This window comes from Alosa sapidissima, chromosome 24 (genome assembly GCF_018492685.1).
Source record: "Alosa sapidissima isolate fAloSap1 chromosome 24, fAloSap1.pri, whole genome shotgun sequence".
Classification (NCBI taxonomy): Eukaryota; Metazoa; Chordata; class Actinopteri; order Clupeiformes; family Clupeidae; genus Alosa; species Alosa sapidissima.
In genome coordinates, this window is record NC_055980.1 from 19,632,533 (window position 1) to 19,650,032 (window position 17,500).

General features: G+C 45.1%; 1 protein-coding gene across 2 annotated transcripts in view; it reads left to right on the top strand.

Annotated features, from left to right (window-relative positions):
• si:ch211-216b21.2 (heparan sulfate glucosamine 3-O-sulfotransferase 3A1) overlaps positions 1–17,500 on the top strand; it is a 56,299-nt gene that overhangs the window by 21,999 nt on the left and 16,800 nt on the right. For both annotated transcript variants that reach the window (XR_006027269.1, XM_042083751.1), the window contains exon 2: positions 17,062–17,500. This exon is cut by the window's right edge. Coding sequence is in view for 1 of the 2 variants with exons in the window: in XM_042083751.1 (XP_041939685.1) it covers positions 17,062–17,500 (439 nt within the window). In the remaining variant the exon portion in view is untranslated. The remainder of the gene's footprint in view (positions 1–17,061) is intronic.

Here is a 17,500-nt window from a genome sequence, read left to right on the forward strand (position 1 = left end):
TATTTGCACAAAAACAGTGAGACGAAAAGGAACCAAGATGGAGAGTAGAGAGATGTCTGCTTTTATGTCAAGTGTCGGAGGGCCAGGATTATACTGACACCCCTGTTGCCATCAATTCTCACCAGCATTCAAATTTAGGGTCCAGATTAGCGTGCATTCACTCGCCCAAACTCTTTTTTTCCTCTGTCTTTCCACCTCACACTATCCTTCTCCCCTCCATCACTATCCTTTTCTCTCTATCACTCTCTCTCTCCTCTCTCTCACTCGCTTCCTCTCGCTTCCAACCCCCACCGCCTCTATTTTGACATTCGTCTGAATTTATGACGTTTCTCAATATTTTTTCTACGCGCTGGCCGAGTCCATAGCCAAAGCTGTTCGGGTCTGAGTCCCCTGCTTCTCCCTGTGGGGGGGTTTAGCTCAGGCAAACCTTTAAGTACTCCGCTAAAAGCGTGAAGAATTCCTTTTCCTGATGGCGCCGGTCCAGAGGCGGTTTTCTTTTCACTTCTCTGGTGTGGTTTAAATAAATGTGTGTGTGTGTGTGTGTGTGTGTGTGTGTGTGTGTGTGTGTGTGTGTTGTGGTGTGGTGTGGTGTGGTGTGTGTGTGTGTGTGTGTGTGTGTATGGGAGGGAGAGGGGGGTGGGGGGTTCTGTATGTGTGTCAGACCTGGAAACTTTGCTTGAACGCTTCAATTAGATTTTATTAGATTACGGCAGTAGTTTAGATCATTCTGGAAATGAGTACCAGAAGGCAATATTGAGTCCTCCTGTAAGTGTGTGTGTGTGTGTGTGTGTGTGTACATGTATGTGTGTGTCTGTTTTTGTGCTTGTGTGTGTGAGAGTATGTACTTTACTCCCTCACTGTCTTTCTTATGGTTTTGTGCCTGTGTTTGTGAATTGTCTGTGTGTGTGTGTGTGTGTTTGGGTGCACATGCTTTTGTGTTTCCTTGCTTGCATTATGGATTTCCTATCAATTTACATTGTGTGTGTGTGTGTGTGTGTGTGTGTGTGTGTGTGTGTGTGTGTGTGTGTGCACATGGGGGTGTAAATATGGATGGTCGTCGCTTTCTTCCTCTACAGAACTACTCTCTTCATAGCTGCTGCAGAGCGTAAGACTTCTCTCCTGTGTGAAGTCTCCCAGCATTAAATCACCTTCGAGGCACTCCCAGCCTCTGCCCAGAAAACGCCACTGTGCAGCCCGGGCCTTTTAAAAAACGTTCCCCGCAGTGTATTATATTTATAATTATTTATCCGTTCTGATAGGCCTGTCGCTACCAGTTATTGTTATCGCTGAGTTCCCATTCCCAGTTTATCAGCAGGGGAGCAGAGGTCATTCACCCCCCCCCCCCATACACACAGACACACTCTCTTTCTCACACACACACACACACACACACACACACACACATGGATGCTCAATCGGATAAGCACCAAAATAGCATATTTTTTTCCCAGGAAGAGGACACGATACCATCCGATCTGTTATCTCGTCATGTATTCAGTCCGAAAATGACTTCCTGTCCCAGGGACCACCACATGTCCTCCCAGAGCCCTCCGTTCATCATCCTTCTCTCTTTCCCTTCTTCTCTTTCTTTCTCTTTTCCTTTTTTCTTTTCTCTCCCCTGTCCCATCCCTCCATCCCCCCAGTGTGACAGTGTGACAGTCTCAGGAGGAAAGCTGGTTCATTTTAAAGTAATTAACAGTACAGTCAGCACTCTGTGTCTCTGTGTGTGTGTGTGTGTGTGTGTGTGTGTGTGTGTGTGTGTGTGTGTGTGTGTGTACAGCAGCCCTGTTCTCAGCCTGCTGTGGACTCGTTCTGCTTCTGAAGCGTTCTGCTGAATTATTCAGTGTTGCGTAAGTTTAGCGCTAAAAGTTGGGAAAAGGAAAAGAAAAAAAAGAGATAGAAAAAGAGAGGGAGAGAGAGAGAGAGAGGGAGAGGGAGAGAGAGAGAGAGAGAGGGAGAGAGAGAGAGAGAGAGGAGAGAGAGAGAGAGAGAGAGAGAGAGAGAGAGAGGGAGAGAGAGAGAGAGAGAACTAAGAACCCAGAAGTGTTGGATCCTAAAATAAAAGCACTCAGAAAAAGAGATGAGGTAATTGAACTTCAAGGCAAAAAAAACTCTTAGTTGCTTAGTTGCTGTTCTCTCAGAAAGAAAAAAAGCACAGATCTTTATGGGGAAACAAGTAAGTGTTAATGTCCTTAATCACTTCCCCTGTCGGCCTGCAGAAATCACTCAGGCAGTACACCAGACTGGGCCAAACAGGGCCAAAACGGGTTCAAATTTAAAAAACAAAAAAAATTTGTCCCTTTAAGCAAGGTATGCAAACTGTGAAGTCGTGAAGCAAGCCACAAAATTACCTCGTGCAGGAAACCAAAGCTATCGCGTGGCATGATGTGGCGCTTTAGTTCATTTTTTGACTTTGCACTTTGCCCATCTAAATTGCCCATTTAAATTAGGGCCAGTGGTGTCAATCTAGAGGCGTGTAAATGTAAATCATACGATGTGTATGTCAGCATTGCATGCTGATATCTGGTTAGTGCAGTAAGCAGAAGGACACTGAGGCCTGTGTCAGTCATTGAGTTAGCTTAAGGCTAAAGGTTACCTGGGATTAGCAGCCAAGCTGTGCAGCTGGAGGCCATTTGGGGCCGGACCCAGTGCTCCACAGGAGTCCTGCCCAGCCAGGGGGCCTGGATTTGGGCAGAGATCACTCTGGTAATCCCCCTGTACCGGTCGTCACAAACAACACCCAGCTCTCAGCACCTGACGGGGGGAGTGAGGGGTGATGACAACCTCATAGTGGGACGTCACTGTGTGTGTGTGTGTGTGTGTGTGTGTGTGTGTGTGTGTGTGTGTGTGTTTACTGAGTGTGGTCTGTCTCTCGTCTGTCTACCAGTCACTCAACAGTGATTAGGGATCGGGAGGACAGTGTGTGTGTGTGTGTGTGTGTGTGTGTGTGTCTACTGTCTGTTCATAGTTGAAGAGGGTCAGCTTTTGCATACTGGTTTTTAAAAGGAACCATAAAACTAAAGCTGACTTGGCTGCAGTGTAGTCATAGCTCTCTCTCTCTCACTCACACACACACACACACACACACACACGCACGCACACACGAACACACTTTTGCACACACACACACACACACACACACACACACACACACACGAACACACTTTTGCACACACACACACACACACACACACTTACACTCTCTCCATTGACATTAGGCTGAAGGCACTGACCTGGTCACGGCTAGCGTGTGTAGCCGCATGAGACAGGAAGTGGAACAGAGAGAGAGGAAACTCAGCAAAGGAGCGGAGAGAGAGATGTATTAGTGCAGATTACAACGAGGGGAGTTAGGAATCAGTTGGAGAGAGAGAGAGAGAGAGAGAGAGAGAGAGAGAGAGAGAGAGAGAGAGAGTATGAGGAGGTAGAGATGAAAAAAGAACAGTGAGAAAGATAAAAACAGGATAAAGACTGAAAGAGAGAGAGAGGGAGTTAAAGATTTGTGACTTTTAAAAGAAGGGAGAGAGAAAGCAAAGAGAGTGAGAGAGAATGGGGAGAGGAAGAGGGGAAGTAAAAAGAGAGAGAGAGAGAGGAAGTGTGTCCCAGGTCACCTCTCCGACATGGGTAGAAATATTGAGCCAATTAGAAGATGATTATCTGTGGGGAGAGTGCTGAGTGGCTGGCACCAGGATATTTATGCCCACTCTCCTGCGCCCGCCGCTGAGGCATGAATCACCTGCTCTGGGCCGCGCTGCCCCGCACTGCCCGCTGGTGTTAACCCTGGGATGACGAACGGGGGGCACCTCCCTACATGTACACACACACACACACACACACACACACACACACACACACACACTTAAAGGCCTATAGGACACTGAATTAATGTCAGTAAAGAATAAGGGTCAATTTGTTTCTGGTTGGAGTAAAAAGTCCCACAGATGCTGCAGTGCACACACAGGACACCCAGTAAATTTATGGAGTGTGTGTGTGTGTGTGTGTGTTTGTGTGTGTGTGTGTGTTTGTGTGTGTGCACGCGCACAGGTGTGTCTATGTGTAGGTGTGGAGAGGAGTGTTTTTAAAGCTTAAGAAGTGTATGTGTTCTCAATTTGATTCAGGTTTCAGCAAAGTGTCATGTAAATTCCAGTGGTGACATCCATAGCATGTTACACACACTGTGTGTGTGTGTGTGTGTGTGTGTGTGTATGTGTGTGTGTGTTGGGGGTGGAGGGGTCGGTGTGGGTGGGGGGGGTCTTCATATGATTCAGGTTGGAGTTAATAGGCATCACTAATCCCAGCTCTAGTGCCATGTGGTTTTACTCATAGTGTATACCCCTGACTCCCCCTGTGTGTGTGTGTGTGTGTGTGTGTGTGTGTGTGTGTGTGTGTGTGTGTGTACTATAACCTATAGCTCCCTCTATCTCGCTTGACACACAAGTACCATACTGTTTATTCACATGGTACAACAAGTCAGGTATCAAGCAGATGCCACGTACAATACAACAGCTTTAGATTACGTGCGAGACACTCACCTCGTTGACTGACTTTGCTTATTGCCCATCTCTGAAATTCGGGCACAGAGGGCCACTCACTGCACCAAGTCTATATTCTAACTACTATTTTAAAGGTGCCCTTCCACACAAAACCGTTTTTACTTGTATTTTTTTAAACAAATCAGAGAAATTAGGCCAATTGCAAAAGCTCTTCAGATTGACGTGGAATTGATGAGCTCATTACTATTCATGAGCTCGCTCAGTTGAGACCTTGCCCACAAAATTTGTTTAGCTCTGTGACCGTTTTCGTAGGCCTATGCAAGGACGGACTTGTGCGCTATGCACAAATAGAACTTCAACAATGCATTTTGCCCAAGAACCCAGACTTGAAGATCAAATGGCTTCAGTTTATTTTTTGGAACAATGCCACAGGCTTTGCAAAAAGGTTGCTGTTGAAGCCTGAAGCAGGCTACCATCACAGTCTACGACCAGTGCCTGTAAGTAAAACGTAATTGTGAACTCAAGGAAGTGCTATGTTATACAGGTTTAATGAACTCGCTAGCCTAGCAGGTTTTTATTTATGCACATTTGGACAATGCTAGCACTCGCTAGCCAAGCTAAGTTCATGCCATGAAGCTAAAATTAGTTGATAATGGCTGTCATGTTATGGACGAAACCTACTAGCTGTTAGCCAATCAGAGTCAAACAGCTTAGCTCATTGTGTCAGAGGACATATTCAACTGTAGTGAGACCACATAGTCACAGAGCCCTGCCCCTCAGAAAGTGTGCCAATCCATGCCATACACACAGAGAGACATAAGTATCCTTCACATATCGCCCTAACATCCTTTCCCTACCCTGTAAAGCCATGCCTCATCCATATTTGGGGTCACACACACAAGGGTCAACCTAACGTAGGGGTCTCCGGTGTGGGTCATACTACAGGCTCACACTGGGCATGCCTTGGATGGCTCCACAGCAAGCCAGCCCACTTCTTACACTATTTATAGTGAGAGGAGAGAAGGGTCACCCCATTTGCCCTTGAACTTGAGATAGATAATTTGCAAATTGGTAAACATTTAAAATATCCAAAATGCCTGAAATTACAAATAAAAGTGTAAATAATGTTTTTTTACTTCAAAATATTGTCAAAAGTTGTATATATTCCCAGAGTATCCTAGTGCAATGCAATCCTATTGTAATCCTATGATACCATTCATTTGAATGGACACAAAAAGGTCCGTATTTGTATACTGTTTCCATATGGCAACAATTATATTTTGCCAATTTACAAAAAACTCATTATATATAAACTTGTTTTAATGATACATTGTTCATGTTTACATAGTCCAGATAGTGTTTTAGTTCTTTTTTTCAAAGAAATTATGCATAAATTCTGAATTTTGACCATCCACAGGTAGCGGACAGGTAGTGGTGGTCACAGAGGTACCTCTCTGTAGAAATAGGAAGTACTAACAATATATCCTCATCATGTGACCTAACAATTCTTTTTTTATACCAAAAGAAAAATCCCCTTTTTCACATATGAATAGTAAAATATGGGTTTTGTGTTACTGCCAATTAGAAACACTAAGATAAATTAATTGTTGCCATATGGCAACAACATGCAATAGAGTAGGCCATGGCCATATGGCATAATATGCTCTAAAAGTATATGGCATAGTATGCTCTAAAAGTATATGGCATAGTATGCTCTAAAAGTATGCTATTCTCTACTGTACTTGGGAGTCCTTGTCAAGATGGTTATTATTCCTTAGAGGTACTGTATATTCAACTGAGAGTATGGCTATATTTCTGCCCAGGAGATAAACGATAGCATATCTTGTAGCCTTGCTGTGTGTTGTGTGAAGCTGGGGATTTGACTTTAACTTGTGTGGAAAATCCTCTCAGCAGACTGTGACTCTATCACATCTCAGTACACTGACTTCTCAAAATGAAACATCAACCACAAGAAAAGAACAAAAAAAACAACAGTTCAAAGCTTTCAAGAAACTTTCGCCTGCAAATAAATACGTTCCTCTGGTGTGTGTGTGTGCGGAAGTCTGTCCTTGTGTTTAATGCATCGGGGAGTCCTACTTTAACAGTGCGCAGGAGACATCAAAGCGTGTGTTTGTGTGTGTGTGTGTGTGTGTGTGTGTGTGTGTGTGTGTGTGTGTGTGCGCGTGTGGAGCAGCTGTAAATCTCTGGGCCTTGGAAGCTGCGCTAACATCACCTACACTGCCAGTGAGGCAGGATGGGAAGTCGACCGGCTGTAGTGAGTGGAAAATCGGACTCACCCCGCCGACAGAGTTTAACAGAGGGCCAGTGGGGGGAGTATTAGGGAGAGGACATTGCCTTCATCATCATCTTCATCATCATCAACATTAACACCTTCAACCAGAGACTTTCTAATGTGGAGACACAGCACTCAAAAAATACTCCATAGAAATGCATGGGGCTAGTTTGTCACGCCAATATGGCCGTTGTCTACACATATCCCACCCCTTCCTCGGCAAAACGTTGACATGTGAATACGTTGAGCCAATCATGTGGTGTGATGTGAATACATTGAGCCAATCATATGGTGTGTTGTGAAGACATCGTGCCAATCATGTGTTTTGATCTCGCCGCTGGAGCAAGATTGGTGTCGTGAAGCCTTGCGCACGCGCATTTGTGCCGAAATGGATGCCCGACGAGTGCCCAAAAAGCGTTGTCAAATGGCCGCCGAGTGGAGGGACTTGCCTAAAAGGACTTCAACATAAGGTGTTCAACATAAGATGACCTTCATCATCGCCGTCATTGACGCCATTATCAACAACATCACCATTGTCATATTCTTCATCGTCTGATCATCATCATCTTCATTTCCATACTTTTGCACTCCTTTTTTTCATTGTTGTACCTCTTCATCTTTAACCATTGGTCTCTGTGCAAGTCTTTCTCTCTGCCAGTCTTCTGCTCTCGCTCTCTCCTTCTCTCTTGTTCTCTCTATCTCTCTCTTTCTCACACACACACACACACACACACACACACACACACACACACACACACACACACACACGTCGTTTGGGAAGACATCCTGGAGTTCTATTTTAAGGGAATCCATTAAAGTTTATTTTACTTAGAAATCGCCCCTTGCCACCCATTTCGAAATATCCTTTAAAAATATCATGGCTGGAATTATTCAGGGTTCACATCAGCTCAAGGTCCTTGCAGAGTGTATCTCTTTTCACGAAATGAGCTCCCGCGGGACCATCAATGTTCTGTAATTGTTCTCTGAGCATTCACTTTGGCAAAAACATGATAGGCAGTCCCTGTGTCCCCAGCGGAGCTGCCACACATCTCAGAGAAATGCAAATACAGCTTTTCATAATTCACTGTGAGCAATTCATTATTGATGCAGGCATCGGCGAAAAACAAGACAAAGTTTTGGTTGCACCCTACTTGGACCTTTTGTCGTAAGACAAACAACCATGTCATAGATTGCAGATGTCGTATTTTGTCATGGATATGGGCTTTCAGTTTCAGTTATGAAATGTTTTGTTTAACCATGGTGCCTGTTTCTGTGACGGTTTGTTTACATGTGACATTGTTGTTTACACATGACATTGCATTGACTATTATTGCTTACATTGCATACACTTGGCATTACGAGACAAATAGATGTTGACAATGTCTCTTATGCCATCTGCATGCCATATTATTATGGCAGAGAGTTCAGATAAAGTGCAACTGAGCCAAAGCAAGTATACGTGTGTGTCTGTCTGTGTGTGTGTGTGTGTGTATGCATATGTGTGAGAGTAAAAAGAGAGTTCAGATAAAGTGCAACTGAGCCAAACCAAGTATATGTGTGTGTGTTTGTGCATATGTGTGTGTGTGTGTGTGTGTGTGCATATGTGTGTATGTATAAGAGTAAAAAAAGAAGAAAAAGGTGAAGATTTAAACTCCTTCTGCTTGCTGTACTAACATGAGGCAGATATCCTTGTTCCGTCCTTATCCTCCATGTCTGTGAACCATCACTGACCTCTAGCAAAGAGAAATCCCTACAAACAACAGAGGAATATGGCCGGCCCTGTGCACAGACAAACAAGTGTGATGCACGCCATGAAATATGGATGCCTTCTTGCCTCCGACTGGACCCGCCTCGTGTTTATTTGATGGGCAGTGCGAGGGGGGTCTCTTCCCGGTGCCCGTGGCATCGTGGGTGGTCAGGCTCAGTGGCCCGTCACCACGACCACTCGTCGGTTACCGGGCGCAGCAGCAGTGTAGGTGTCAACAGGGTGCCCGATTGGTTTCTGACGGAGCTTCCTACTCCGCTAGACTATCAATAATCTGACAACTCCCTCAACAGGGCTTCAGCCTCAGTAGCTAAGCTTGGTTACCCTTGTTTGTGTGTGTTTGGAGCGGGGAGGAATACATTTGTGTGTGTGTGTGTGTGTGTGTGTGTGTGTGTGTGTGTGTGTGTGTGTGTGTGTGTGTGTGTGTGTGTGTGTGTGCGAGTGCGTGTGTTTGTGTGTGTGTGTCTGTGTGTTTGTCTGTGTGTGTGTTTGTCTGTGTGTTTGTGTGTTTGTGTGTGTGTGTGTGTGTGTGTCTGTGTGTGTGTGTGACTCCTGCCCCACCTCTCTCTCTCTGTCTCTCTCTCTCTCATTCTGCTGCTGCTTGCTGCTGTTCATGTCCAATGGTGCGTGCGGAATGGGAGAGGCAGGGAATCATGTTCCTGTCGTTCCGCCTCTCGCTGCGTTCCTAACCGGCACACGGAGAGCACAGCTTTGGCTCTCGCCGTCCGCTGTTCCACCGTCCGCACCCTTGTCACAACATGTCCATGCCACGTCACCACCACCACTACACTTAAACCCCCCCACCTCTGTCCTCTGCTCTGGAGGTCAGCGACCTGCCGTGCCTTGTGGGTAGTCGGTTCACCTGGGCACTGACTGGACACAATTGCTTAACACAAAGCCCAACACTTGATTGCTGGAATGATACTAAAAGTCCAGAACAGGGAGAAAGCTGGCTGTCGCCTTTACAAACCCAAAGCTTTCAGAGTTGTTTTTTTTGTTGGAAGATTTTATACATCACACCAAACCTAGGTGTTGGCAGTGTTCCCATATGTGTGTGTGTGTGTTTGTGTGTGTGTTTGTGTGTGTGTGTGTGTGTGTGTGTGTCTGTATGCAGCACATGTACCATAAATCTCCAAGTATCTGTTTAATGTCAGTCTCGTGTATATAAATTGAAAGACAGAGACATAATGGCACATAGCTCTTCAACCCCAGTTGTGAGCCTGTCTTCTGTGTGTGGATGCAGTATGTTGGATAATGTGTATATGCAATATATGTGAGGATGTGTGTGTGTATGTGTGTGTGTGTGTGTGTGTTTCTGTTGCACATGGTTTTGCCTGTCTGCAATGCATGTGTGTCTGTGTCTATACAGTAATATTTGTGTGTGTGTGTGTGTGTGTGTGTGTGTGTGTGTGTGTGTGTGTGTGTGTGTGTGTGTGTTTGCGACATGTGTGTCTGGGTGACAGCGAACAGCATGAGCCACACCATCGTCTCGTTAAGTCAGACGCTCCACAGACTGGCTAAAGCCTCGCCTGACAGAAAAAAGTTGCGCCTTAGGCTGCTGTTCTCCCTGTCTGACTCCATCCTTCGCTCCACTCGTCCCTCTTCTGCTCTCTCTCTCTCTTTCTCTTTCTCTCACTCCTCTCATTCACTTCATGCTCTCTGTCTCTCTCACACACACTTCTTGTTCTCCTATTGCCCTCTCTCTTTCGCTCCTCTCATCTGCCTCCTGCTCTCTCTCTCTTTCTCTCTCTCTCTCTGTCTCTCTCTCCTCTCGTTCTGGGATCGGCGTCGTGGTGCGGTGCAAGCGCTCAGCCAAGCGTCAGCAATCCACCAGCTCAAGCGTGACCACGATAAATACAGTCGCTGTCGCACTGCTGTTCTGCGGCACCCACAAGACAACACTTTTACTCGCCCAAACACGAGAGAGGGAGAGAGAGAGAGAGAGAGAGAGAGAGAGAGAGAGAGAGAGAGAAAGAGAGAGGGGGGGGGACACTTGTGTCTGGGTTTATGGAACTTAATGCTGGGCTAAAGAAAATCTCTCATCACGATAGAGAACAGATTTAGGGAGGGTTAATGCTACTGCTGCTGTGTGTGGAGTAACTAACTGCACACCAGAGCGAGGGCTAAAATGCGGATGCCAATCAGTGTCCTCAATAAAGAGGAGTGTTACAGGGAAACAGTTAAGTTCTTGCCCATGGTGTTAAATTAGCAAATAGATTTTGCCCTGTTAAAGGTGTACGTGACGGGAATGTTGGAAAAGGAATGCTCTAAAAAATATCTGGGTTTTCAATTGTTGCGGAACGGAATCTTATGTTAGAATGTTCAAAAACCCACACCTTTAAGGGTTAATAGACTTTGCACTTTGCCCATCATTCACATAAGGCCCCACTGATCCTAAGGACGGATTCTGAGGCTCTGGTCAAGTCTTGAAACAGCCTGAAAGAAGTACAGTGGACTTGAGTACTGTGTTCTTGCTATGTTGAGCCTTTGAGGGTAATTCATCTCATCTGCACGGGAGAACCAAACATCTAGATCCTCACTGACATTCCACCTGAAACTGCTGGGGATTGAAATGTTCTATGTTGAAACTTCAACTTCAACATCTTTTTTTTAATTACACTAAGTAACACCGTTGTAGAGCCTTGGACCATCCTCCCAAAAGAATAAGCCAGTATACGCTCCACGGTTCTAGATACTCTAGATTAGGGGTCTCCAACCTTTTTGGGAATGAGGGCTACCTGAAGACCCGAAATCATATGGAGGGCTACTCATTTGAAACAAACATACCCTCACCCCTTTTTTGCGAGGATAGTCCTCCTAAATAATAGGCCTATGTGATTTTTACTTTTAAATTATCAATATTCTGTAGGCCTATAAGTCTTTATATTAAGGAACTGTATTTTCATCTGATTCTTCAATACTTTAATATCAATATGCAACACTACCAACTGTTGGTAGTGTTGCATATTGATATTAAAGTATTGAAGAATCAGATGAAAATCTAATCTTATTTTTTTAACAAAAAAACAATATTTTTGTGCAATTAATAATTTGGGTTACAATGTGTACCCAATTTATACCCACCCACCATTATGAATTCAGGGGTTGTTTAAGTTCTGATTTCAGTGGACAATTCGGTTTTAACATTTCAATAGTAATCACCCACACCACCCTAACATATGAAGTCTCCTTTTAAAGTTATTGCACACCTGAAATCTCTCCATGATCTGACAAAAAAGGTAATGTACAGTCCTGCTCAGTCAAGCATGCCACAACATTTTCAGCGCTATTATACGGCAGGAGCCTACGGAGGAGAAAAGGCCTGTGAGCTAAAGCAATTGTTTTTCAGTCCTTGAACAATCATGCAAGAACCGTATTTGACGGAATATAGAATGGCTACAGAACATTTGCAAAGATATGCTTCCATTGGCTACACCAGACGAGCAAGTTTTTCCCCCTTTACTGTGTATGCGTGCGAGCAGCATGTATTTGCTCCGCTTCCGTTGTTGTTTAAAGATGTTACAGATGTATGGCTACATACATTCTTAAAATGGTTCTAGTCTAGACTTATATATATATATTGAAAACTTCACAATGGAGCGTGTTTTTAGAGCGTGATCTGACTGATGGCTATTTTTAGAAGGTGCGCTGGGGGCGCCTCATAGCCGTTCCGCGGGCACCGTGTTGGAGACCACTGCTCTAGATATCCTCTGTCTTTAAGTGCCCGAAAGCAGTTTGTTTTTGTTGAATTGTTCCACTGGCCCTCTCTGCAGCCCACCCTGGTAGGTAGGGCCCAGGCCCTGGAGACGGCAGACCCCTTGAGGCCCCTGGAGTTCTGCGGATGAATAATCGAGCCGCACATTCTCTGCTCGTGTGAGTTTTAAAGCCCAACTCTGCTGGGGGCTTTAAATGGCAAAGGCAGTGGAGGAAGGAGGGTAAGAGAGAGAGAGAGGAAGAGAGGAGGAGGAAGAGGGGAAGAGCAAGAGGAGAGGAGAGGGTATTTAATCATTCATGGCCCGCTTTTATACACGCTTTTTTGTTCAGGTCACTGTCCTCGAGGTGCTCTGGGGGATGACCGCGAGAAAGAGGGAAAGAGAGAGAGGGATGGGGACGAGAGAGAGAGAGGGAGAGAGAGAGGGATGGAGAGGAGAGAGAGAGAGGGATGGAGAGGAGAGAGAGAGAGAGGGATGAGAGGAGAATGGGAGGGGGGGTGTAAGGGAGACGGAGAGGGAGAGAGAGTGGGATGGAGATGAGAACGTGCGAGAGGGGGGGGGGAGAGAAAGGGGGAGCATAAGGGAGATGTGGAGGGACACCAGAAAGGAAAGAGGAAAGAATAGATAGAGAAGGGTTGCATGGAGCAACAGAGAGGTTGACAGAAGTGGAAAGAATGAGAGAGAGAAGATAGGTAGTAAAAAAGAAGGCAAGAAAAGTAGAGAGCAAACCAGAGGGATGAGAGGAGAGGGGGATAGAGAAGATTGGAGGGAGCAATAAGATTCCGGGGGAAAAGGGAAAGAGGGGACACCAGAGGAGCAGAGTGGAGGGTGTAAAAAGAGAGGGATCGCATGAAAGAGGACGAGAGGGAAAGATTGCATGAGAGAGGACGAGAGGGAAGGTGGGAGTGAGGAGAAATGGAAAGGACAGGCAGTGACACGGCCAAAGAGATTAGCCTCTTACAACTCCCTCTTTCTCTCTCTCTCTCTCTCTCTCTCTCTCTCTTTCTGTGTGTGTGTGTGTGTGTGTGTGTGTGTATGTGTGTGTGTAACTGTGAGAGAGAGAGAGAGAGTGCTGCACAAATGATAGACTCTGGCCAAAGAAAACCTCAAGCTAAATATTATGGCTGAATCTTGTGGCCTGTCAGTCTTGAACCCTGGCGTTGACATTTGAGTCAACTCTGCGGCCATTTTCCCATCGCACTTCACTCTGTTTTCTTGTTTACCCTTGACACTTTTAGAGAAAATGACTGTTATTCTAACGTCTCAGTCCTCCACCCACCATTGTGTATTTAAGAGCATTTCTTAATGCAACACCCTGTAGTGTCTCTTGACATGTTGAAAACCATTTGGTCCGACTGTGTGGCGAAAACTTCGATGTCGTTTTAATATCTACTCCGGCGGTAAGCCGACACTATCATAACAATGACGGTAGCACAACTGTCAGTGGAGAAGTCTACAAATAGTTATGGTCGTAAGACGCGCCGTTCCACCAGTGCAACTTTATATCACGCCGGAGCTCAGCATGTCACTCAGAGAAATCACGCCATGGTTCAGCCCAGCATGGTTTCCAAGGCGATGGTTTGAACAGGGCTTGGAGGGGCCGTGGTCGAGCAGAGGACTTTTTTTACGTTTTTTTTTTTTTTTTTTTCGTTCTTTCTTTTTTACAATCCTGGGAAGACGAGGAAAAAACGAGCGCTCAGGAGTCTCTTCGCCCTCGTATAGAGGATTTGCACTAGATGAGGAGGCCGCTGGGAGTGGAGGTGCCAGATTAAGATGAGCGCCAACTGCATTAAGGGAACTCCTACTGCCTCCGCGTTATGCGGACGGACAGTGGTAAGACGTCTGCCGTCATGGCCTCCAGCCTGTTTGAACCTGGTGAGAAAAACAGAGCAAGTCCAGGCAGAATCATTTTATTTTAGATGTTTTTTATCTGTTCAACAGAAGTCATTAAGGACTAAGGAAACGTGCAAAACATTTTATCTGTAAACACAGTTTTGAACACAGCAACGGAGGCAGGTGTAAAAATGTAATGCACTTACATCTCTGTCACGCCTGTGTCTCGTTTAGGGTGTAAATGGCCAGTTACGGGCCCAGTGCTATCTGTCCAGTAACCACACAGGCTCTCAGTAGAGGAGGATGCCCTGATGAACCTGCATGGGGTGAATGAGTGCGCTTCAGAGGAACCAAGTAGTGATCACTGCATTAAGGGCACTCCTGGACAATTCCAGGTCATATAGATTTATCTATATGGTTGACGTTCCTCTGGGTTTTTAAGATCTGCACGGCTTTAAGGGCTCTTGAGAAGGGCCTTTTGGGAGCAGTCGGATGGACTTAAGGGGAATGTTCACTGCCTTCTCTGTCAGTCAGAGTGGTCAGTTAATATGGGAAATGTGGGTTAGTGGTGCAGTAGCCAGACAGGCGTTCAAACTTGCACACTAAGACGAGCACAAATGTAAATTTAAACATTTGCATTATTCAGTTGGCTGACACTTTATCCAAAGCAACTTACAAAAAGACTTACAATCAAACTACAGTGCAAAAGGAGACCTTAGAGTACTACTTTATAAGTATTACCTCACACGATAACCAGAGGGTGCAAGTGACGTCGAAGGGACGAGGGAAATATTCAACATTTTCAGACAGCTATAAACAGTTTTGACTTCACTGTGTATTTTTGCCTTTACACTGTGGATCTTCTACAATGTGTGTTTCTTCATGATTCTTTCAGGAATTATTGTCCACTCTTCTCATTACGTTGAGGTTAAATGTGGTTTAATGGAAATATGCTTTGGGCCTGATTTATGAAATATTTGCTTGTGTAAAAACGTGTGTAAACCTGATCACCTGCAAACATGCAAGCTGATCTAATGCACACTAAGGACTGCTTCTTTCAAATGAGCAAGAAAACACATCTGGTCCATTTACAGTACAGTATGACTGCCTCAATAAATAGGCATTTTTGGGTGTTTATACCCGTCCGCAAAATACTAGGAGGTGAACATGCAAAAAAGGTAATTTAGCACGCACATTGTGATTTGCCATGGATGAAAGCAATTTCAGGAGATTGTGATTGCATCTGTATTTAAAATGAAGAGAAGGTGCTAATTAGCGTTTGTCAGCAATGCAGCTATTGTTGGGAAGAGGACAGCATAATGAAATACAATATAGAAAAATGTCTTTTTTCCATTTGTGTCAACATTGTTTGAGTGACTGAAGGGAATAGATAGATAGATAGATAGATAGATAGATAGATAGATATATACATAGATACTTTATTGATCCCCAGGGGAAATTCAAGGTCTCAGTAGCATACAGACAACACACACACATTCACTAAAAGCAGAAAAAGTAATTAAAAGTATATAATATAAAAACACAACTAAGCAATAAGGACAGTAGAAGAATATAATTCAGACATGCTGTACCATCTCTCCAGCAATGCCATTTTAGACCTGTTGGATAAACGTTGGGCTGATTTGGCGCCCGGTTCAAGAAGGAGTGCAGTTACCTGTCATTACGTCCAATGTTCAATCTCAAACCCTTAATCTCCAAGCATTTGGGTGATTACCATGTATCATAGCTCTTTATCTGTTTGGGTCTCGCAAAGCCTTCATACTATGCTAAAAAGGGTAGTTCCACCGAGCTTCTGAGTTCACGTCTGGTTCGCGGGAGAGGACCGATCATGTGGAGAGGAAGGTTCACCGAAGCACAGAGATGGATTTTAGTTGCATTTTATTACCCTGACGAAGACACATAAGTATCGAAACGTTAGTCTACTGCTGTGCACTACAATAAAAAAACTAAAAGCCACCCCTGTGTGCTCCGGTGAACCTTCTCCCTCTCCTATGATATGCATGATGGACAGGAAGACTACATTAGTACATAAGCACTCAGGTTGCACTGAATGAAACCAAACTTTTGTATACAGTTGATAGTGTTCCTAAAGTAATAGGTATGATTACACTGTACTCATACTGCATGCTTCTTATTCCCCCTTCAAACCCTGAGCATCTGTGCAGGAATGGGAAAGGACATATTCTTTGAACGTGCAGCTCAAAGGTATCATAGCAAACATTGAGGCTAAATACGGTATGGAGGAAGGCATTTACTATCACCTATTTGTAACCAAACAAAACTAAGCATTAAGAGCATTTGCTATTCAGTTGTAATATTCATATTTCTCTTCTATGTTGGACAAAATGGTTTTGTTTGTCTCTTCCACTAACTAATAACTTTAATTCCATTGGATTAAATGTCATTTTGGGCTTGCAGTCAGTCCTTCTTTCATCCAAACTACATGACAGAGACCAATAAAGCAAACAAAACCCTCATTTAAATACTGCTCCATTATGTTTCTACTTATAATTTACAGGGTTTATCTTAGTCGATCACTCGCAAAACATTCACCAACCAAACAACAATATGTTAGCATGCACATGCAACTTAGTATTCTCAATTTGTCATCTTAGTACATCAGGCTGTTAGAGTTGCTCTCACAGTAGCAGCTGGGTTAATAGCTGTGAGTGGCATTTTGTGTGCTGCTTTAGGGAGCCATGATGGGACATGAATTATAGATGGTCTCTTCCATTACAGTACACACACACACACACACACACACACACACATACAGGGTCCCTCCAGCTTACTCACATACACACACACACACACACACACACATGCCCATGAACACAAACATACACACAGACACAGGCCTCCTCCATCTTACCTAAAGTACACACAACACACACACACACACACACAGGAGCATGCCATCTTACCCTCTCTATCTTCCTCCCACAGGGACCTGATGCCCAAGACGCTGGAGGGCCAGATCACCATGGAGAAAACCCCCAGCTACTTTGTGACGCGCGAGGCTCCGGCTCGGATCAGCGCCATGTCCCGCGACACCAAGCTGATCGTGGTGGTGCGGGACCCCGTGACGCGGGCCATCTCCGACTACACGCAGACGCTGTCCAAGAAGCCCGACATTCCCTCCTTCGAGAGCCTCACCTTCAAAAACAGGACTACGGGTCTGATCGACACTTCCTGGAGCGCCATCCAGATCGGCATCTACGCCAAGCACCTGGACAACTGGCTGCAGTACTTCCCCATGGGCCAGATCCTGTTTGTGAGCGGCGAGCGGCTCATCAGCGACCCGGCCGGAGAGCTGGGCCGCGTGCAGGACTTCCTGGGCCTCAAGCGCATCATCACGGACAAACACTTCTACTTCAACCAGACC